The sequence below is a fragment of the Ambystoma mexicanum genome, chromosome 6q, assembly GCF_040938575.1.
Source record: "Ambystoma mexicanum isolate Mex_15411 chromosome 6q, UKY_AmexF1_1, whole genome shotgun sequence".
Lineage (NCBI taxonomy): Eukaryota > Metazoa > Chordata > Amphibia > Caudata > Ambystomatidae > Ambystoma > Ambystoma mexicanum.
Window position 1 is genome coordinate 7607805 of NC_090937.1, and position 23147 is coordinate 7630951.

Here is a 23147-nt window from a genome sequence, read left to right on the forward strand (position 1 = left end):
GTTGCAGCATCAAAAATCTTGGATCAGCTTGTTGCACCTCGCTGAATTTGCCTACAACAACGCTTTGCATACCTCCACTGGCTTCTCCCCGTTTTACTCCCTCTATGGCCAACATCCTCGGACTCTTATTTTCCTTGACCTTTCATTGTCTAGTACTCCCGCTGCTTCTGCTTGTATCCGTGACCTTGCCACTGTCCATGCCCGCACCCTTGTCCACCTCCAGGAGGCCCAGTCGTCCATGAAATCTGCGGCAGACAGGAAACGGGCTGTGGTGCCCGTGTACTCAGTTGGGGACTGTGTGTGGTTGTCTACTCATCACCTACACCTGCCTGGTTGCCGCAAGCTCCTTCCCCGATTCATTGGTCCCTATCGAGTGTCCAAGGTCCTGAACCCGGTGGCCTATCGCCTATCGGTCCCTACTTGTTAGCGAGTGCACCTGGTGTTCCACACATCTCTGCTTAAACCCTGCCCTGGACCGGCCTGTGTTGTGTATTCCCCTGCTCCTGTATCTGTCATTTCTCCCGATGAATACGAGGTTAGCGCCATCCTGGGTTCCTGCCTCTCTAGGGGGCAGTTGCAGTATCTGGTGGACTGGTTGGGGTATGGTCCTAAGGACCGTTCATGGGTTCCTGCTTCGGACGTCCATGCCCCTCGTCTTGTTGCTCGGTTCCATCGGGATTACCCGTCCAGCCCACGGGGTCGTGGGCCATTGTGGGGGGGCTCTGTCATGCATTCTGATTCCCTTCACTCTAATGCCCCTTCTGCACACACTCCCACTCTTACTCGATTAGGGCGGCAGTGGTTTGGTACCTGTTGGCATCACCCACGTCACCCATCGAAGCGGACAGGCATCAGTGACCGTCACCTGAATCACCTTGGTCCGTTTCTTCACTGGCAGCTCCCTTGGCGACTCCTCACGGGTCTTGTCGGGCTCCAGCTCCGGTCAGTTCCGCATCACATGACTCAGAAGGTCCGACCAGTTGTTAACACTATGGAGGATGTGACACCGAAGACCCGAGTACATGTTGTAGGCATGAATCACGTGACAAGGAAGACTCAATCACCTGAAAACTTGGCAACAGGTTAAAAGTGTTGAGTACGCGCCTTTCCAGTGCTTCACAGCTGATCAATCCGGCACTGTTTGGCGTACTTTTGACTTTCGACTCACGGCTTTTGGATTACGGATCTGCTTAATGGATTCCTCTCGCTTCCTCCCTGGATTGTTTGCCCACATCTCGTTGCTTCTGGTATACCGACCAACGGACTGCCATACCTGGATTTCTTATGATAATCCTTTCGGATTTGTTGTTAAATTGAACTCTCTGGAACCTTTTGACCACGGAACTCATACGGACTGTTTTTGGATTATCCTGCACTGTTACTACGCTTCAAGACTGCACCCGAGGCGATCTCACAGGTATTTCTAGTGTGTGACCTAACTTCCAACAGAGCAGTGCCTAACCTTCTCCACCCAACTGCTGCCGTCGCTACCACACGCTGAGGGTGCTCTTAGAACGCTCCCCACATTGCTCACTCCGAGGCCATTACTTGGTTGATGTCCCATCCTCCTCCCATTTAGGTAAGCCCCTAGTGGTTCTTAGCTTACTTTTCTGATTACTGCTTGTTGTGGCTTTGTGGTAATTACCTGCTTGCCTTTCAGCGGTTGGGGGTTTCCGGCGTTCCTGGTTCCTGGCACTCCAGCACCTAATACCTGTGGCTTCAAAGATCGCACAGGGAGTTACTTAGTTTCTCCCTGTGTGTTACTTGGGGACAGAGGCTTTCATAATCTTCACGACCATCGAGTTCTAACACACACCAACAAAAACAGGAAACCTTTTGCTTCTAGAGCATTTGGATTAAAACCTCAAGTTCACCCAGTAGAGAGGCCTAATTTCTCAAAGATGCTGAAGTCATCTCAAGATGATCTGAAGCGCATTTCTGTAAACGAGAACTATGCGCCGTTATATCTGTTTGATCATAGTATAACATATACAAAATCCAGAAAACTTACCAACAAACCAAAGGTAAAGGAAGATGAAATGCATAGGAAGGGGAGTGTGAACTTACCAAGCTATCCCCAAACCTTTTAGCATTTCCACTGCTCTGTTTTCCTTGATTGGCACAACAAAAATGTACATAATTGCCAGTCCTATGAGAGACTGGATCACATGGATGATCTGGTACCCTGTAAAAAGAAAACAGAACATCTGTAAATAATGCATCACTGAGAAAGACTGTGCAATTTCGTAATTGTATATGTTGATGTGGACGTACCCCATAAAACGTATGCAATTTGCCAACCAGAGTACCTTGCGATTGCAGCCTATTTGAGTAAACAAAAGGAAATAGTGTGAATAGATAATCGCAAGAGGTAGACTTTGCTCACAGCAGAGAGGGACATGAATGGCAGTGGAATCGGAGGATTTTCATGAGTCACAAAGCAAGGAAAGTAGATGGACCCCTTGTGGCATCTCAAACACCTTCTCATCATCTGACACCTCTCCCTTTTAAACCTCTCCCTAATCTCCAAACCATTGTTTCTGAGCCTGATGTCAGATTGCAGAACAGTAAAAACCATATGCAAATAATATGCAAAAATCATATGCAAATCAGACATGTACGAACTGAAAAAGGGCAGGCCAGGCAAAACTGCTAGATTACATGCACTTTTAACGAGACCAGAAACAACACAGACATCCTTCATCCTCATATTGGGCATCATCAGTGAGGTTTGGGTCTGTAGCGCGTCAGCCTTGTGACCCACATCTCTGCATGCCTGTCCCATGCAACAGAATAGGTCACAATAGAAGAATAATATGTGGAATTTCAGCAAATGTATCCACATGTGACTATTGTGAACACTGAACGTTGCTGTGCTTTATTTCAAAGTGAGCATCCCACATTCTTATACTGTTGGATTTCACAGGGGAAAATCAATATTGTGCTTCAGGCCTTTCCAGTGTGTGTTTGTGTGTCTCTCTCTCTCTCTCTCTCTCTCTCTCTCTCTCTCTCTCTCTCTCTCTCTCTCTCTATATATATATATATATATATATATATATATATATATATATATATTTGTTTAGGGGATGTTATGGTTAAGTTGCCCTCCCAAAAACCAGTGAAATTCACTACAAAAAAACTTTGTTGAGGGGGCGTTATGGTTAAGTTGCCCTAACAAAAACCTGTACACTTCACTAAAAAAAAACTTTCTACCTCCCCTTTATGCTTCAAATTAAAACCGAAAAACCCCTGAAATTCAACAGTTATGGTAAACTAAGCCCCAACCCTGCCACCACCCCTGTGCACTGCTAACACTAACACCCAGACCATGAAAAATGTCATCTCAAATGTCAATGATGACATCAATGACGACATCACTTGTTTAGCCCCTTTCTTTTCCTTCCCTGCCATACATATATATGTACATTCAGTAAAAAAAAAATCACTAAAGGAATGTTATACTTCACAGTGCAACGAAACACCACTGCACATTCCCCCATTATAGTAAGCTAAGCAACCATAACTAGCATCATGTACGTGCATTGCTAAGACTAACACCCAGGACATCAAAGATGACATCACAAATATCATTGATGACATCACTTGAGATGACATTTTTCATGGTCTGGGTGTTAGTGTTAGCAGTGCACAGGGGTGGTGGCAGGGTTGGGAGCTTAGTTTACCATAACTGTCGAATTTCAGGGGTTTTTCGGTTTTAATTTGAAGTATAAAGGGGAGGTGCAAAGTTTTTTTTAGTGAAGTGTACAGGTTTTTGTTAGGGTAACTTAACCATAACGTCCCCTCAACAAAGTTTTTTTTGTAGTGAATTTCACTGGTTTTTGGGAGGGCAACTTAACCATAACATCCCCTAAAAAAAGTTTTTTTGTAGTGAATTTAACTGGTTTTTGGGAGGGCAACTTAACCATAACGTCCCCGTAACAAAGTTGTTTTTGTAGGGAATTGCATACGCTTTTGGAAGGTGGAACTTAAGCATGAAATTGTGGCAATGAAGTCGTTCAGCAGAATATACACTGTAATCAGATGATTTTGAAAGATATGTGGTATAATGTACGTACTTGACATACATTTAACATAGAACATACAGAACCCCTTCCCTAATGATATTGGAAAGGGACGGACTGAGCGCCTGTTTGCGGACGGGGTTGGACAGGATCAACATTACCCAAAGAGGCGGGGGATAGCTGAGAATGTACTATTGTCTTACACAAAAAATGGGCAACGTAGAAGAAGGACAACAAGATATTATAAGTAGTAATTAGTAAATATGGAATCCTGAAGTTAGGAAAAGAAAAGCACACATTTAATAACCATGTAGAATAAAGTGGATGATACCATTAAAAAGAAAGGATGCCTCCAGCTTAATCACTTCACAGAAACTCGGCAGCCTGGAATGACAGTGTACGGACGCAGTAGGACGAAGGGACATTACAGCAAAAGAGTGAGTGCAGGTCATGTTTTTATATGGGTGATGTAGTGCAGAAATAGTAATTTCTTTCTGTTGTTTTGACTCAGAAATGGCTAGTACTTTGGAGTGGCTGGAGGAGCATTTCCCACATGAGGAAATGTCTGAAGACAGCGACAATAATGGTACAGAGTGCTCTGCATATGCAAAATAATGACCAGTATTTTAGAGGCATTCAACCTATGTATTTTTTTTTTAACAGACCAGGAAAGAAAAGAAGAAAGGGCAACAAACGAGACAGAAGAAGACAGGATAAAAAGGATAGAGCAGAAAATGGACACATTAAATGACAATTTTCAAAGTTTACGGGAGTTTGTGGAGGACGGTGTGAGAGGAAAAGTTCGTTATCATTGCCCCACCTGTACCTGCCCTGCTTCTCCATTCCCTAGTGAACCATCCCCAAACCTTGAACAGGAAAATAGACGTTTTGACGAAATATCCATCCCTTCTTCCCCTCACAAATCCTCTCCTCATAACCAGCCCGTATTGAATCCTAATTCCCCCATATTTGTTTCCGTGTCTGCTTCCCCCATTATTTCTTTAGATTGATGTGTGTGTGTGTTTGAAATGTTTTTGTGCAGTAGTTGTAGAGAAAGAGTGTGTGTGTAGATTTTTATTTTAAAAAGATGTAAAATGTTCACGAACAGCGCACCTGTTTGACCTATCCGCAAGCAATGGAATGTGGGTGCTGTCTAATGTGAAGTAAGACGGATGTGATGTGTGACTGCACTATCTTTTGAAAATGTGCGTACATAAACAGAAAGGGGTGTCCAAAGGATATACTACGTCGGCGTACCGCTTGGAAACGAGATAATACATGGTCGTAGAACACACAAGATGTCCGGAATGGGTGTAAATGAGTAAAAAGGGAGTGTGTAAAGGACAGTATAGCGGTCCGTATTGGGCGCATTCAAAATGGTGCCGTCCGTAGAACAGGCACGGTGGCCGGCAAGTTCGTAGGCAAACAAAACGGAGTTGTCCTAAGGACACTGCAACTGTCCGTACAGTGAACATAACATGCGTGCACATGCGCAATACAAACATAAGTATTGCGAACATCGCACCAGTTCCTAACTGTCCGTCTCACTTGTGTCGCACTTTGAAGTAGTTTGAGCACCCGAACACTATCTGTAGGACACTTGTGTGCATGCACATGTTTGATTCTTTGCATTTGCTGTCCAGGGGACTTTCATTATGGGGGTGGATGTGTTGAGGACGTCATCTTGTGACCGCACCTACGTTGAGCGTGGGGACTAGTTTCCGCGGTTTGTGTGCTTCCCCAACAATAAAAATGAACTTGTAGACACAAGGCAAAGCATTGTAGAGTGTAAAAATGTAATTTCACGCATCCCAAACAATAGGCCACCTCAGGAGTTGCTGTGTCAAATGTGTGTACCCCTTTCTAGGGATGAAGACGGTCACAAGGCACACCCCTGCACCCCTACAAAACGCCACACCCCAGAGCGCATCCTCATTGTCCTTCTAGCTATAGCAGATTGAGGTGCGTTGCCTTTACTGCTGTAGTGACCAAAAGGAAACTAATCGGTATGGCTTCCATGGCTGCTGTTGGGTTATTAGCCTCTGCACCACCCCCAAACCTGCCACCATCACCCCCTCCCCAAGGGCCTGCACAGAGATATATGGGTGAGGATGTAGAGATTGAGGAAGAAGAGGAGGAAGAGAATGAAGTGGAGGAACTCTGCACTAGGAGCACTCGGCGGGAGTCGTGGGTGTGGCGGTTGTTTTCCGTTTATGGGAATGTACCAAAAGCACGTGCGAACCTGGTGAAGTGTAATCAGTGCGATGCAGTGTAGAGTCGCGGGAGATTTGGAGCGTACAGTATTGGTACGACAACCATGAAGCGACACCTCACTTGGTTCCACACTGCAGACATTCGCAAGGTGGTGCCATGTGAAGAGCGTAGTCGTTTGAGTTCCTCCACAGCATCCTCGGAATCCGATCCTCCCACCACAAGAGACACTCCTGTGGCGGAGCATCTCCCTCCAGCTGCTACACAAGCCATTCACAATGCTGTGGAACCTTACCTTTCAAAGGTGACAGTAGTGTGCATGTATTGTGACACAGTACTCTGCAGGGGGGAGAGTTTTCAAAGTGCTTTTGAGGCTGCAGTCACCGAGCACCAGAAGATTTGCTCCTTACCTAAATAAAGATCACCCTTAATATTTGTCTGTTCAGTTGCCCTTTCTTATCCCCATGGCTCATGTCCCTTTCTTACCCTCCTTTCGCCTCTTCTCCTAGTGTGTCGAGTGCTGTTAATCAATGAACGTAAAAATAACAAAAATGACAGAAAATGCTCTTTTCAGAGCCGCCTTTCTCAGTGTAACAATAGAACTATGAAGTGAAGGCCGTAGACTCCTGCGGAGTTCAGCAAAAGTTTGCAGACAGTCGGAGAGGGGAAAAAGGGAGGGTGCAAGCGGAGCAAACGCAATAAAGTGTACGTTGGGAGTAAGTGGCGGCTCTGAAAAGAGCCTTTTGGTGGTGTGTTGTGTGGGTCAAAAACAGTAGATTGGGGACAACGGATTGTCAGATAGGTTAGTGTGATTGCAAAAGAGGATGCAATGCATTTTGTAAATTGTGAAGAAACATCTGATTGCCAGCATATGCGAGGTGGACTCCATCTCTGCGGAAAATGAAACTGCTACGAAACAAAAAGTTTTCATTGTGGAAAGAGGACATGCCAACATCTCTTAAAAAGGCACACACAGCCTTATTCACATTGCGTCTCGCTTTCTCCATTTGTGGACCAAATGCAGAAGAATGCAACCATATTTGTCTTTGGGCAATACGGGAAAAAAGTATTTGTCCATGAGCTTTGCGAGTCCTTCCTTCATGGCAAATTGCAAAGAAATTCCAGATACATGGCCTAAACTGTTTCCTCCACAATTAATGATCAGTATATCTGGAGGACGCTCTGTCTGTAAAGTAACACAAAGAGGTACCAAGTCCAGCCATCTCATGCCACACACGCCATGCCAGTGCACTTCCGCATGTGGAAATCTGAGATTTGTAGATAAACTGCAGCTTTCTGCATGCACCTTCAACCAATGTATCCATGAGTCTCCCACAATCAAGATAATCTGTTTTCGAGCATGGAAAGCCATGGCTGTGTGGTGTCCTGTGAGGGAGAAGACGGTCTTACTAAAGTACGTCGGTCAGAACACACCTACTGAACTTTATGGACCAAACCCTAGCTCCGCTCATTCTCATTTACATGCGGCACCCTTCAATCCTTGGTGGTGATATGTGCTGGCTGCTAACTACCGCCATGTTCGCGGACATGTACAGGATCAGAGCGTGAGGACGGTACATTAATTAAAGTACTATTCCCTTTTTTCCCCTTTAAGGTAGGCTCTGAAAAGAGACGTTTTTTTTATTTTTGGCCACATATCGTACAGACATTTGGTATTTTATGTATTTTTTTGTATTTTTTGTCCTTGCTTTACTCTTGCAAACATTACAGAACCTTCTCTAAAGCAAGCCTTATGTTCCAAAAGAACATCGCATTTCCCAAAGACGATAGCGCAACACCATCTCCTTCAAAGTAATGCACATTGCTTGGAGCAATGTTATCATGGTTACAAAAAAACATACCAACTTGTAGCATGAATGCATGCATGCCGCGATTGAGGATGAACCTCCAGATGCTTTGATCTGGACAGAAAACAGAAGTGTTGTTCCATTGTACTCTCGGGAGTAAAGCAGAAAAAATTACTTTTGATGTTGGGAAGATGGTCATGAGTGCTTCAACCAACTGTGCCAAATCTGCCAACAAAGTATGAGAAGTCAGGTATCCCAAGTGGCAAGCACCGTATTGCAAAATTACCACATGAGGAGTGGTCATTCTACGCATTTCTTTGCAAACTTGCAGAATTGCTGCAGCATTGTTGTCAGTGTCAGCTTTCTACACCACCTCCACTCCTCGCACATCAAAATGGTGTGCCACATGCCTACTCTTGGCATAGTGTTGTAAGCCTTGCACAAAAATATCTCCAAGCAGCAAAACCCTGACCCTCTCCACCTCTGCCATTTTCAGTGTGCGCACCGTCATTCGACATAAAAGAGTAATGTGAACATCTGATTGGCTGATGCCTACAGTCGTCTTTCCATGCAGGATTTGCTGTAGAAACCCGTATGTGACACGCCCTACCAGCGGACAAGCATTGCCTACGTGCGGCACGTAACTCTTACCCAGTCCTTCCACCCTTTCTACAGCGGTACCAAAGCGAGTCCCTCATTGGACACAACTAAGCGGGCACACAATCATCCACCAATCACATAGGACATCGCTAATTTTAACTCCGTCATCAACCTTGCGCACTTCAAAATTACTGTCGATGATTCTTAATGGAAATCGCATACCATTGCAAAGCACCTACTTCACAAGCTACTGTGCAAGGATTGCAAATTTCTACGTACAGCTCCATGCATGTCCACATGCATCAGTATAGAGTACAGGTATGGAAGCCTTATGATTTAAAATCGACAAAATAATGCTGGTAAATTTCCCTAGGGTACACATAACAACGCTCCCCCTTTAAAAGTGCAAGATTGACGATTTGTCATTAACAAATCGCACGACTACTTACTGTCTTCTGCATAACCTGTACATACGTTGCAAGCATGCCTATTTAGGCATAGCTCTCAACCATTTTTGTCTTAAAGGCGGGTGAAATCAGCCGATTTTGTTTTTGGCGGGTTAGACGCCCATTGGAATGAATGGCCGTGCAGGAGGCTTGGCGGTGAGTCTGCCCTTTACAAGGCGGGTGACACATGCCAAAAGCGTGTGAGTTGAGAAGTATAATTTAGGGCAGACCTCAATTTTGTATGTGAAAATGTCAGAGTTCTATACTCTGTACTGCCTACAGTAATGCTACTTGCAATGTGATCGTATGAGAATAGTAAGCGCTCCCGATTGTGGTGCTGACATATCCTTCAGAGGGTCTCCCTATTTTTGGACATTGTGCTTTTCATTAACAAGTACAAAATGTTTGCCCATCTAGTACTTTGCCCTATCGCTTACAAACCTCTCTCCTATGCATACTACACTTTGTAAAGAACAAGGCGTTTGCAAAACCTTAAAAAATGTAGTTATTTTGAAGGCCTTTCAAGTACCATATTGAAAGTAGTATGCAAAGACTGCAGAGAGAGAAGTGAAATGTGCACGTGGACTGGGTTGAAATATGAAAGTTGAATCCTCTGATGAAAGAAGTACAAGTAAATCTGCAGTATCATGACCGCTGCAAACACACAAAGTAATTGATATCGTTTTTTTAATTCACAGTGAAGACTACTCTTCTGAGAATCAACAGCATCTACACTGCAGATGACATATCCGAAGAAACCTGGTCATCTTGCACAAAAAAGTAAGTACAGTACAACCTTCATATTGTAACTACTCCTTAAAGAGGCTGAGTGGGTTATTTGTTTATTTTGGACACCAAAGCAAGCATTAATTTGTAAACCATTCTACCTACAAATATCCATTTATTGAACAAAGAATAACAGGTGGAATGGCTGACATTGTAGTAGTATACAAACAGTAAAGTAGCCTTACCAAATGATAGAGGTCACTGTACGTTGACACACCATGCCAAAGAGCTTCCCTATCACACTTATGCACACATTCACACAGCACACATACATTGGACAACAGACCAAAGTATACTTTTTTTCTCAACAGATACCAAAGAATGCCTACCAAAAAGCAGCTGTGTAGAAAGGAACGCAGAATTAGAGCAAATAAAAATAAAGGTGCCCAATGTAAGCATCCACCTGTTGTAGAGTTATTGGAGAATCTTGGTACAAACCACCTAATGCAGTTGGGTAACATAATAAAAGAAGTCTCAACTACCGAAACTGTACCTCCTCCATCAAGAAAGTGTCACAAAACACAAAAAATGTATTAAAAAAAACAGCTGCCAGTACAGCTAACAATGTTCCTAATAATCCTGATAGTGTAAGAAGAACCCATAGTAAAAAAAGTATTTTAGCAAAAATGTTTCATCACAGAGTCCTTCAGAATCTACTAAGAAGAGGACCAAAATCATCCTCACCCCTTAAAACGTACCGTAGAAAGTTAATTCTACAAGCGCCCGTGGACAGTGCAATCCTTCTCAAAAGGAAGTTGATCACAAAGCACTAACAAAACTAAGTACCAAACTACAAATGAAACTCAGCAATAAACGGAATGTGAACAAAAATAATTTTTTGCATGTTTGTGGTGGTGAATGGAGTCACACAACAACCACAGAGCCATATTTTAATGAAGAAGCATACAAACAAAATCAAACAAACACAATTGCCATCCATAGCAGTGGACGAGGGTATGAGAAAATCAATACTACCATCATGGAAAAGGAAACACTGCTTACAAAACTATCTTCTGAAAACTCAGAATTACCTCTCGATTCAGCAGAACCACACCGTCCAGTATACAAATGGCCGTGCACATCAATGTGTGCCATTCCAAACAAAGCTTTCAAATCTTTACGTCAGTTCCTCAATCAATAAGTAAAAGGTAAAGACAAAAGTAAAATGAAAGTGCTGCAAAATATGGATATTTGTGTAGTGCGGAAAGACACAGGACTAAAAGGACATTCATTAGCCTGCCTTTCTGGGCCTATTTGCAAAAGTACCTTCCATGATATCAAAAGAATATCAGTACATTATTCCAAAGTAAGAAATTTAGTGTATAAAATATACTATGCAAAAAGTCCAGCTTCGGAATTAGGCAACTTAAATACCACTCTTCTGCATGGTACACCCAAATACTTACAAGAAGAAATGGACCGTATTCAGAAGAAGTATTTTGGAAGTGAGAGCCACATAGAAAATGCAACAGTTTTAGAGCATAGTAGCGACAATTCTGCACATAGCAACCTTCTATTACACACATACAGAAAAGAAATACTAACATTTTAAAGGACATCGGCTGAAGTACTAAACCATGTGTGTGTATGTTGCCGCAGAACGTTTTACGAAAGGACACAGAAAATGTGGACATAGCATACAAAATAGAAAACAATGAAGACTCTAAATGGTTTGAATTAGCTTTGTACCTTTAGTTGCAAGCAAATATGAAATAACTAAACACCTAATATGTTGCAGTTACTATACTGCAAAATTAGACAACAACCACAGGCCTTCACGTGCAATTACAAATAATTTGGAATTGTTTCCATTAACAAAAATCCTGCAACTGCTCAATTTGTACGAGAGAATAATAATTCAAACAGTTCACCCATTTCAAGAAAATATACGCCTTCATCCAAAAACAGCGAATGTACCTTCCTCTGAATTGGTGAAAGGCATTTGTGGCAAAGTAGTTTACTTGCCATTAGATCTAACGGAAAATTTGCACACTCTAGGAGTGTAATGTTCAATAGAGCATTCTTTAATAGTCTTGGTAAATGGAGTACCAACAAAGGACAAAAAAAATTGGCAACAATTAGTGGATTTACACAAAGTTAGACAAGCATTGCAATATCTAAAAGTCAACAATGAGTACCACAAGGAAATAAATATTGATGAAAGCTTAAGGCAAACAACTAAAATAATTCAAGAGCCATCAGAAACTGGACAATTCGAACTTCTGGATCCAGCTACAGTATCCACTCTTTTGGACCATTACACAATTCATCCATTGCATTCCAATGAAAGCATAGATCATGCACTTGAAACTTACCAAATGCGACAAACTAAAGGGTCACCAATGAGTATTTGGGAAAAAAGTGTAGAAGAACGTGCTTTTCCACTGCTATTTCCTACTGGCAAAGGTGGGAGTTGCGATGATAGACCCACTCAGATTGGGGCATCAGACTACCGCTCATTACGAATGTATTTGCAAGATCCCAGATTTAGACAAAATGTGGAATACATATTCCACCTACTCTATGAAAGTGAATTAGCAACACTATGTCATGGAGTTGCACACATTCTTAAATCTGGAGCGCACTTTCAAAATATGTCACCTACGCAGTTAATACAAAAAGTACAAGAAAAATATGAGGTTTTACAATCAAGTATCACAAATTTGTTTGCAAACATGCGTGGTACAAAGGAATACTGGTTTAGACGGCACAGAGATGTGCGTTGCATGATCAGAAACCTTAGACCACCAACTTGGTTTGTTACGCTAAGTTGTGCAGAATATTCATGGGAAGATTTACATGAGTTCCTACGCATAGCAAACAGCAACAAAAACAACATAGATATATTAACTCCTGGAGAACTTTGCTCTCTAGATCCAGTTAATGTCTCAAGATATTCCCATCATCGTTTCATTGCAATGCTACACTTTATTTGCAATAAAACTGTTCCTCCCCTTGGAGAAGTGCAACACTTCTTTTGGAGACAAGAATATCAAGCGAGAGGAGCACCACATATTCACATGCTGTTATGGATCAAAGGTGCACCGAAATGTGGGCCCGACAGTGATAGCACTGTTTTGCAGTTTATCCAAAAATATGTCACATGTGAAATCCCTTCACAACAGACACATAGTGAGCTACATGGGCAGATTTTACAATTTCAAAGACACAAATGTGGCAAATATTGTCGCCGTAAATACAAAAATAAAGATAAATACTACACCAAATGCCACTTTGGTTTCCCTAGACCAGTTACAGAATCAGGTGAAGTAAACAACTTCATGTCTTCAGTTCGACATATTGTTAAAGGTAAATCACCTAAACACATAAAAAGAAGGGAAGAATCAAAATATATCAATGATTACAATGTAATCATTGCCCTATTATGGAATGCAAACATAGATGTGCAGTATATTGCAGACAATTCAACTGCTGTTGCACGATATGTTACAGCCTACTTAACAAAAGCAGAAAATACAGAGCTTCAAGACCTCTGGGATGACCTAGCATCAGACAAAACATTCTCACAGAAATTGTACAGCCTAGGCATAAACATGCTCTCTCATAGGGAATGTGGGGCCTATGAAGCAGCAGACCGTTTAACCGGCACTGCTTTGTATGGAAAATCAGACAACATAGTATGGCTCAGTCTTGGTCCTGCAAAATCTAGAAAAAGAGTGCTAAAATCATATGAGGACATAGAAACAATTGCCAGAAATGATCCCAACAGCCAAGACATTCTAAAAAACAATTTACTGGACACATAGGCCCTCATTACAACCTTGGCGGAGGACCATGGTGCTATTAGCACCATGGTCCATGCCGCTAAGGTTACGATTCCGCCATGGTGGATGGCGGAATTACCGCCCCATTCCAAGGTGAGTGGGGCGGTAATTCCCCATTCACCAATGGCCCCTTCCCCATTCCCATTTTTGCCCCATAGGGCATAATGGGAATGGGGAAGGCGCTAATTACGGCACCGTAAATTACGGTGCCATAATTAGCTCCAAAGTCCCTTTGCGGGTTGGATTTTTAACGCCTGCTAAAAGCAGGCGTTAAAAACCAACCCGCAAAGGGACACTTGTAATCAGGCGTTAAGGGTTAACGGCGCCGACGGCACAGTTAAACCCTTAACGCCTGAGTTGTAACGAGGGCTATACTATCCAAATAGGAGTACCACTCTGGAAAGCATGTGTCTATACCACATAGCTCAGCAAACAAAGCTTATTAATCATGTGAAATTGTCATTAAAAACTCCACAACAGAAAGAACTATATTACATTCTCTGTTACAACTTTTCAAACCATGGAGAAAAGAGGAAAACATACTAGATAATTATGAGTGCTATGAAGATGCTTTCAAAGCAACTGAAAGCACTATAACCGATGTTAACTTTACGCAGTACAAAACAATGTTACACAATGAGCAACAACAGGAAGAAGAAATTCAGGCCCAACTAGATAAAGACTCTTCCGATAGTAGTTAACCTTCTGTAACAGGAAGTCAAGAACCATTAGGACAACCACTAATAGCAAATGAGGCTGAAGTTGCTATGGCAGAAGTAGAAAACACCATGTATCAGTATCAAGAAGATACAGAAGACTTAACTGTACAACAAGCAAAACTTAACAACGATCAGCGCACCATTTTTGAAGACGTAACAAAACAAATTGTGCATGGCGTACAACATGAAAATAAAGAATGTACCTGCCAAAATTACAAACCTATACTGCTGTACGTCAGTGGTGAAGCTGGATCAGGGAAAACATAATTAATATAAAATTATCAGCAAGTTCCTTCAACAATTGACAAACAACCAACTGTCAGCTGTTGTAACAGCCCCCACAGGTTTAGCTGCCTACAACATAGGCAGTGTGACTTTACACCGATTACTACTGCTTCCAGTAGAGCATCAAAATAAATTAGACTACTACAAACTTTCTGCAGAAGCTGCAATTGAATTACGTAGAGTATTGAAACAAATTAAAATGCTACTAATAGATGAAGAGAGCATGGTCTCCAATCTAATGTTGGCTTTGAATCATCTCAGGTTGCAAGAGGTACTTAAAAGTAATAACGAAGAACTCTTTGCAGGGAAACACATTATTGTTTTCGGAGATCTTCTACAATTAACACCAGTGAAAGGTGAACCGATTTTTAAAAACTTAGGCCACAAACTCTGCCGGAAAACTGTTGGTAGCATAGGTAATGTTAACCTTTGGCAACATTTCCAATACAGAGAATTAACTGAGAACATGCGGCAATCTGCAGATCTCACTTATGCCAATATCTTAAAAACTATTAGAGTTGGTGTATTATCGCAAGAAGCACAAGCTGTATTGAAAAAGTGGCATATACATGCACTTTATGGCGATAATGCATGTGCAACTGATGTTATGGAACAAATAGCCCACAAAAATGTCAATTGTATGGCCTTAATGCCATCTCTTGCAAGCTGTTTCACATGCAATGAAACAATGTTAAAGAAAGAAATGCAAGCAATAATAGAAATTAGCGCCACAAACATAGTAGATGTACATGGTTTGACAGTACCCATGTGTGAGCAAGCCACAACAAGACTAAATAGTTTAGAAAATTCAATCTCCAACACAGCTGGGTTGGAAAAATATTGAAATTATCATTTAATTGTAGAGTAATGCTTAAACGTAACCTTGAAGTAAAGCAAGGGCTAGTTAATGGAGCACGGGGCACAGTTGTTGGCTTTTCAATCATACCCACGTGATAGCAGCATTCAATTTATAAATATTCGCTTTGATAAAGTTTCAGAAGTGAAAAGGATAGGGCGCTCAATGGCTCGATTTCTTCTCTTCAAAGACATGTATGTACGTAGAGAGCAATTTTCTCTAACAGTTACCATTCATAAATCCCAAGGTCTTACCCTAGAGAAAGCATTGATATATATAGTAAAGATAGTGTTTAAGGAAGGCATGAGCTATGTAGCATTATCACGCTTACGTACACTTGACAGTCTATTGCCAATACACTTTGAGTCAAGTAAAGTCAAAGCTGATATTCCTTGCATTCTAGAATACAATAGATTGCGTTTGCTGTACACACCTCATCTGAAAAAATACCCTGTTCCAGATAAAGTGAAACGTGGTAAAAGAAAAGTAAATGAAACAGAAATGCAACAGAATGCAACAGGAAATTCCGCAAAAAAAGAAAAAAAGCTAAAGTTTCATCAATTGCCGCAACCATAGAAGAACCTATTAGGGAATGTAAACCAGGCACGTCGGCAAAGAAGCAACAGAAAAACCGAAAAATGCACTCAGATACAGAACTTGCTGGCCCATTCAAATGTACAAATGAAAGTGGGATAAGTTGCTATGCAAATGTAGCAATGAATATTCTATTTCAATTGCCACCAATTGTTAACAATATTTACCTGCACAGTACAGACCAATTGTGTTTGCAAATGTTAGTGCTGCATAGAAATGCAACAAGCAATCCTGACAACACATACAGTGTTCATGGAGTAAGGCAACAATTGGACGACTGTGCTGGAATGGTGAGATTCACCATGAACTCACAAGAAGATCCACAAGAATTTCTAATGTACATACTACTAGTATTGGAAACCAAAAGCATACCTGTAAATGAAATCTTCTAAATTTCCTACATGTGGAAACATACATGCACTCTCTGTAACAAAGTGATACAAGAAGAAATCCCAAATGAGCGATTTGTGTATATTTCCATACCAAATTGTGAGAGCATTCCATTTCAGCAACTTGTACAGAATGCAAACTATTGCAGATTATGTAGTATTTGCATTTCAGACAATCGCTCTACTTTACTGATACAATCACATAGTGCTTACATAATACTTATGCTTCTACGTTATAATGCAGATGGCACCAAAAACAACTGCAAACTGACTGGATTTACACACGGTCAAGTGTCACTTGGAAAGAAAACCTTTACAACAGTAGGAATAATCTACCATGCAGGAGCTACAACCAATGCAGGTCACTACACTGCATACATTAAAAAGAATTCTGGATGGTTTGAATGCAATGATACCATCGTCTGCAGCCATGAAGTGAAGAAACTAGGGCATCAACACAACAACCACAATCCACCACACCCATATTAACTTGTAACTCCACTGCTTATGACTTCAGTCTTGCGTGCATGGGCTTTAGCCATGCACCCAAGACTGCAGGGTCTCCCCACAACCACCTCGTTGATGTGTGGTAGTGGGGGTTATTCTATAGGTGTGTTATCCTTCAGTACCTCTGCCCAGAGGCTTCCCTCCTAGGTGTATGTCTGTAGATCTTACATGGGATAGGTGTGCAGTGTCTTCCAAGTCTAGTACTTACCACTTTGTTCTTGGTTGCATGGCCTTTGGCCATGCACCCAAGACTGCACGCATTCCCCACAACTTGCCAATCAAAACGCAACGGGTGTGTGCATGGGTGGCACATGTAGCGGTGGTTGTGGCCAGGGCCTACAGTCTTGTAAGTAAGGCCTTCGGCATTCGGCCGATGACCATGCATCCAAGACTCTAGGCCCTGGCCACAACCACCGTAGCATGTGCCACCCATGGCGGCGTACTAATGAATATAATGATAACCATTAGAAAAAATAATGCAACCATGGCATGTTGTCAATTTCAATGGTTCCTAACACCACACGTGTCCTTACAAATCTAACAACTCCCCTGTGCACTGCACGGGCTGAAATACTGGCCTTATTGGACCCCTCATTTTCTGTGCATACAAGGAGGCCACAGGACATATGTCATAAAGTAGTTATAAGTGTACTATCGGGTGCATGGCCTTCGGCCCTGCACCCAAGAGTTCAGAATCTCCCCACAACCATCTCTTTGTTCTGCACGCACTCCCCACAACTTTCCAATGAAAATGCAACACAAGGGGTGTATGCATGTTTGCCACATGCGGCGGTGGTTGTGGCCAGGGCCTACAGTCTTGGAAGTAAGGCCTTCGGCCGACAGCCATGCATCCAAGACTCTAGGCCCTGGCCGCAAACACCGTAGCATGTGCCAACCATGGCAGCGTACTAATGAATATAATAATAGCCATTGGAAACAGTAATTACACACATTACATCATGACGACCGACCCCCCGAACAAGTGCATTAATCACTCATATGTTAAGACTGGGCCCCTGGCCACAACCACTGTAGCATGTGCCACCCATGGCGGCGTACTAATCAATATAATAATAGCCATTGGGAAAAATAATGCGTTCACGGCATGTTGTCAATTTCAATGTTGCCTACCTATACCCGTGTGCTTTCAAGAGTTACAAATGTCCTGTCCACTACATGGACTGAAGTGTTACAAATTTCCTGCCCACTACATGGACTGAAGTGCTATCATTATTACCCCCCACATTTACTGTACGTACAAGGTGTCCATAGAAATTACATCATGACGGCCGAAGAACAAATGCATAGATCACCCATTTCTTACTGTGTGAACCTTTCCCAATGCTCTGTGACACAGCAAAATAGGGTAATGAAAAAATCATGAGTACGCTGGTTGTTGCTCCGCTTTCCGCGGATCCAAGATGTTGGGCGCATCCAAACCATCTGACACAGAACACGTCTCGCAGCAGCCAATGGGCTGAGACGTCGCGTGTACACAGACATGACAGCAGCCCCTTAGTCAATCTCTTTCTTGTTCGTCGACCGAACAGGGAAGTGTGACCGCGGAGCGAACATAGATATCACTAATTATTTCAGACCTACTCTTTCATAATTATAAATAAACGTACTGCACGTATGGTGACAAAATTTACAAAAGCACGCTTTCTGGACAAAGCCCCTGTACCTGCTGCAGATTTCGTCAAAATCCGTCCAGCGGTTTCACCTGTAGCCGTGCGCAAAGTTTTCCCCCCATTCAGTCTATGGGAAAAAAAGACGTTTTGGGACCCTCCCTATAACTCCGCTCCCCTTGGACGAATTCTCACCAAACTTTACAAAAATTCAGAGTGGCCATATACTCTTTTTGCAAAGTTTGGTGAGGATTCGTGCAGGGGGAGCGGAGTTATAAGCTGCCCAAAAAGTGCTCTTCCTATGGAAACAGCAACTTAACCATAACTACATGCCACTACCGTGGCCATGTAATATATATATATATATATATATATATATATATATATATATAATTTTTTTTTTCTTCTTTTTTTGTGTATGGTTAAAGAAACTTCAACCTTTGCAAAAAAAATTTCTGTTCAAAAGTCAATACATTTCTTGAAATCCTCAAACACAATTACACCATGAAAACCATTTTACAATTATAGATTATTAAAATACAATTCGACTTCAACCAAACCCTAAAATTATTATAAAAAAAGGAAAAATACATATAAAACTTCGATCATATTAAAATTGGGATTTCGTATCTTATTTTTCATTTAAGACATTTCTTAAAAAAACAATGACAGCAATAAATATTGAGGTGTATATTAAATGCTGCGACAATAGGTGCCTAAGAAAACTGCAAGTTATCAGCGTTTGACTGATAAATAAATGCAAAATATTTTCGGAACAAATGTGTATTTTCCATTGAATGCTTCAAAATCGCGAACTTTTTGTCTCATGGAACGTTTGTTCTTCTCTGTCTTATTTGATTTATCTTATGGTGTTTCTCAGGGTTCTGTACTTGGGCCTTTCCTTTCATCTTTGTACGCCATTTCATTGGCTTTACTAATTCTGGCATTCGGTTAGAAATCTCTATTTTATGTTGACAACACTCACATTTTTATTTATTTTATTTTCCTTCATTGACTGACTCACTTCATCCACGTTTGACTGGATTCTTATATTCAGTGAAACTTTTTTTAATCGTGGATGTCCACAAATTATTTCTTCCCAAACCATAAGAAAACTGAAACTTCTTCTTCCCTGCTGCATTTTTAGTTACTGGTCCTCTGCTCACCTTTTTTGTTCATCTTCAGGTCATTATTGCTACCTCTGCCTGTAATCTTGAATTAGTTTTTTACTCATCCTTTTCATGTCAAAACCAAATGTTATGTAGTTTATGTATGTTACTATCAATTATATTATATTCACAAAATTGCCTACTTACTTACCGCCTCTTGTATTAAACTGCTTCTTAAACGGTTAGTTCTTTCTCGCTTAAATTATTGTTGTTCCCTCTGTGTGGATCTTCCTGAGAATGTGGTTCTTCCTTTTAAATATATTTGTCACTGTGACGTTTTTATCCTTCTTTTTAAGGTATTCATCGCAGAGCTCTCCCTACCTTACTCGTCTTTTTTGGGACCTATATTTCTGAGTTTTGAGTTCCAGTTATCTGTATTATTTTTAAATGTGTTCCCGTCTTTCATCCTCCTTATCTTTCTGAGTTTATTTCTCTTTATCAGTCTTTAAGGCAATTATTTCCTTCTACCCAGTTCTTACTTTCTTATCAGCGTCCTCCTTGTGGCTAATATAGTTTTGTTCATTACAGTTACTCTAGAATGTGTTATGTCTGGATATACGTTTATGGCTCTCCTTAACATTGTATAAAAACATCTAAATAACTTCTTTTACAAATGGTCCATCGAACAGCCTATGCAAACACTTTGATTTAATGTGCCATGTTTTGGTGCATTGTTCTCAAACATATATTTGCAAAATATGTGTCTGATCATTTCTATATGCAGTGCTTTGCATAATAGCGCCTTGTAAAGAAAAATTAACATATACATTAAAGACAACGTGTTGTACAATAATTGCAGGACAGAAATGGCAAGGAACTTAAGCCTTCCTATCAATAGGGCCTTGCTGTCGCCAAAAGCGTGGGAGCCTCATGTACGTGCTAAGGGTGTCTGGAGGGGAATCAAGCCCTAGAAAACATTGGTACTAGCACTCACTATTGTCAGACACAAGGGGTGGCGTGAGGGCAAACACTAACCCCATGCTAGTAAAGGATGCTCATTTCTATGGTTGCTGTTGAATGGTGAACTCTTCTTACAGCCTCATAATGATTGAGGCGGATATTGGTGAAACCTATGTATAAAGGTGTTTCAGGTGGTCTTCTCGCATCTGCCCCATTCTGGAGCAGGACCCTTGAGATTAAGCTTCAAACCTGTCAGTGAAAGGATAATGTGGACGCTGCTTCAACACTTTTCTATCCCCTAAGGTAATGCGGTCTATCTAGCCCTGTGCTTTTCAAACTCAAGGGGGGGCTCAAAGGGGGCTCAGCAGAAAAAGTTTGAATACCTCTGATCTAGCCCATAAGCAAGTGCCGTGGACTGGCCAGCGTGAACAAAGGCTGGAGAACTGGACATGTGAAATTGTTCACAGAGAGGAAAACTTCAAGTGAAAAAAACTCTTTCCCATGATGTTTAGAAAAGCAAGCAGGAAACAGTCTCAGGAAAAATGATATGAAAACCCCATCAACAAAGAAAACCATTTACTTGACAATATTATAATCCAGAAAGTTATGAACCAAAGTATAATGATGCAAGGGGAGATGTAAACAATGTTAGCAAATCACAAGCCAATGAGACACACTGAGATGTTGCTCAGGGCTTCTCATATAATAAGTGGTGACCTGGAAGTGAAGAAACGACAGGAATATGAAAAACAACTACCTTGAATTGGGAGTTGACAATGTTGGAAGTCAGAGCCCAATATCTTGAATTTACATTGATGAACAAAATGACCACCCACCATCTTTAGAAGGTTCATAATCATTCCCAACCGGTCCCCTTTTGACAAGGCAAGAGAAGTAGCTGAAGAAGTGGACGAAGAAGATACAGTGATGGGTAAAAGCTGGTTTCAGGAACCACTGTCGCAGTAAAACTCTGCAAGGTCGCAGTACCATAGGTGCATGTAAGTGGGCCTGAGTGGCAGATTCCAGAAAGGGATATTGGCCCACATCTCCAACAAGCATTTAGAGACGAGGTGGCACGGCTCCATCAGTGAGATCTAATAAAACCGGAGTTTCATCGCTGGTATTCTCTGCAGGATATCCAAAGCCTATCTGTGGGACTCAGTACTCTGATCCTCATGGATAGGCTTGATCCATGTGGATTTCACCAGCATTATTTTGCCTGCTCAGACCCAGGTGCAGTGCATTTGAATCATGTGTAATGATGCCACCATGTTTCTAGTCACGCAGATTATCGACATAAGGTGGACACAGAAACCTAGTGTCTGCCCAAATTCCTATGCCCGACTCCCCCCTGTGTGGATAATCAAGAGAAGTCGGTGGCGAGGCCATGCACAATGGAGGCGGATGCAGTCTTTCTACCAGATTATCCTCATTATTGAGAATAAGGCCCTTAGTTGCCAGCTCTGCCTTTGCTGTTACCCATGTGTCTGCCCAAGATTCTTTCATTCCGTTCAGTTACTGATTTTGCCTGCAGTACCATGAACACCTACATACAGTGAAAAACCTTGAACACTGGCAAATAATAACCACATACTTGATGAGAGACTTGGAAATGTAGGCAGGGAGGCAGACATATTCAATCCCAGACATTCCATATCGATGCAATTAGAGGTCAAATAGTCAATAAGTGCCCAGAGACAGAAGTAAACAGATCTGGCAGCCCAAGGAACAAATACATTTGTAAGCAATGGAACAAGGAACCATTTGGAGGTGATGTTCACTGAGGTGGCAGACTGGCCTTGACTGGAATGGCCCACTGCCCAATTTAATGGCATGAGATAAGTGGGGGTTCCATAATGTGGGCTCCTCAGTGAATATCACCGTTAGCATCCCAGAAAAACATATTTTTGGAGAAAAAGATAACAAAATAAACAAAAGTAAACAGATCGGGAAGCCCGAGTAAGCAATGGAACAAGGAACCTTGTAAGCCGTAATGCACGAGAAGGCAAGCCGAACCTGCCAGTAATGGCCCTCCACCCAAGATAATGGCCCGAGAAAAGCTAGGCTTTCTTAACGTGGGTGGTGGTGGCTTCACCACGAGGGTTGGCTCACTGCCTCAGTGAATATCGTCACGAGCACCTGTGAAATGCACACATGGGTGCAAAGAGCACTTTTGTAAACAAAAATGAAAAAGAAAACCTACTGGCAGAAGCCATGAGGCTGTGATCAAGTTCTGAAATCCGTTTTTGATATTGATTATCATAATGTCATCAAAAAGGAAAATAAACTAAGAAAGATCTGCACAGCAAGGGGCCACGCAGGTAAATTGCATTTTTTTATTTTGGGCAGTGGCGGAGCCAGGCGGGGGCATAAGGGGGGCTCTTGCGCTTAGTGGCGGAGCCAGGTGGTCGATAGGGGGGGCTCTTGCGTTTATGCGTTTGT

At 41.9% G+C, this 23147-nt stretch overlaps 1 protein-coding gene across 1 annotated transcript in view; it reads right to left on the minus strand.

The window, feature by feature from the left end:
• Window positions 1–23147, minus strand: part of LOC138515709 (stimulated by retinoic acid gene 6 protein-like) — an 859180-nt gene that overhangs the window by 216301 nt on the left and 619732 nt on the right. Inside the window, exons 13-14 of the mRNA XM_069630368.1 lie at window positions 2275–2323; window positions 2068–2185 (exon numbers count right to left, since the gene is read on the minus strand). Coding sequence (XP_069486469.1) covers window positions 2068–2185; window positions 2275–2323 — 167 coding nt within the window. The remainder of the gene's footprint in view (window positions 1–2067; window positions 2186–2274; window positions 2324–23147) is intronic.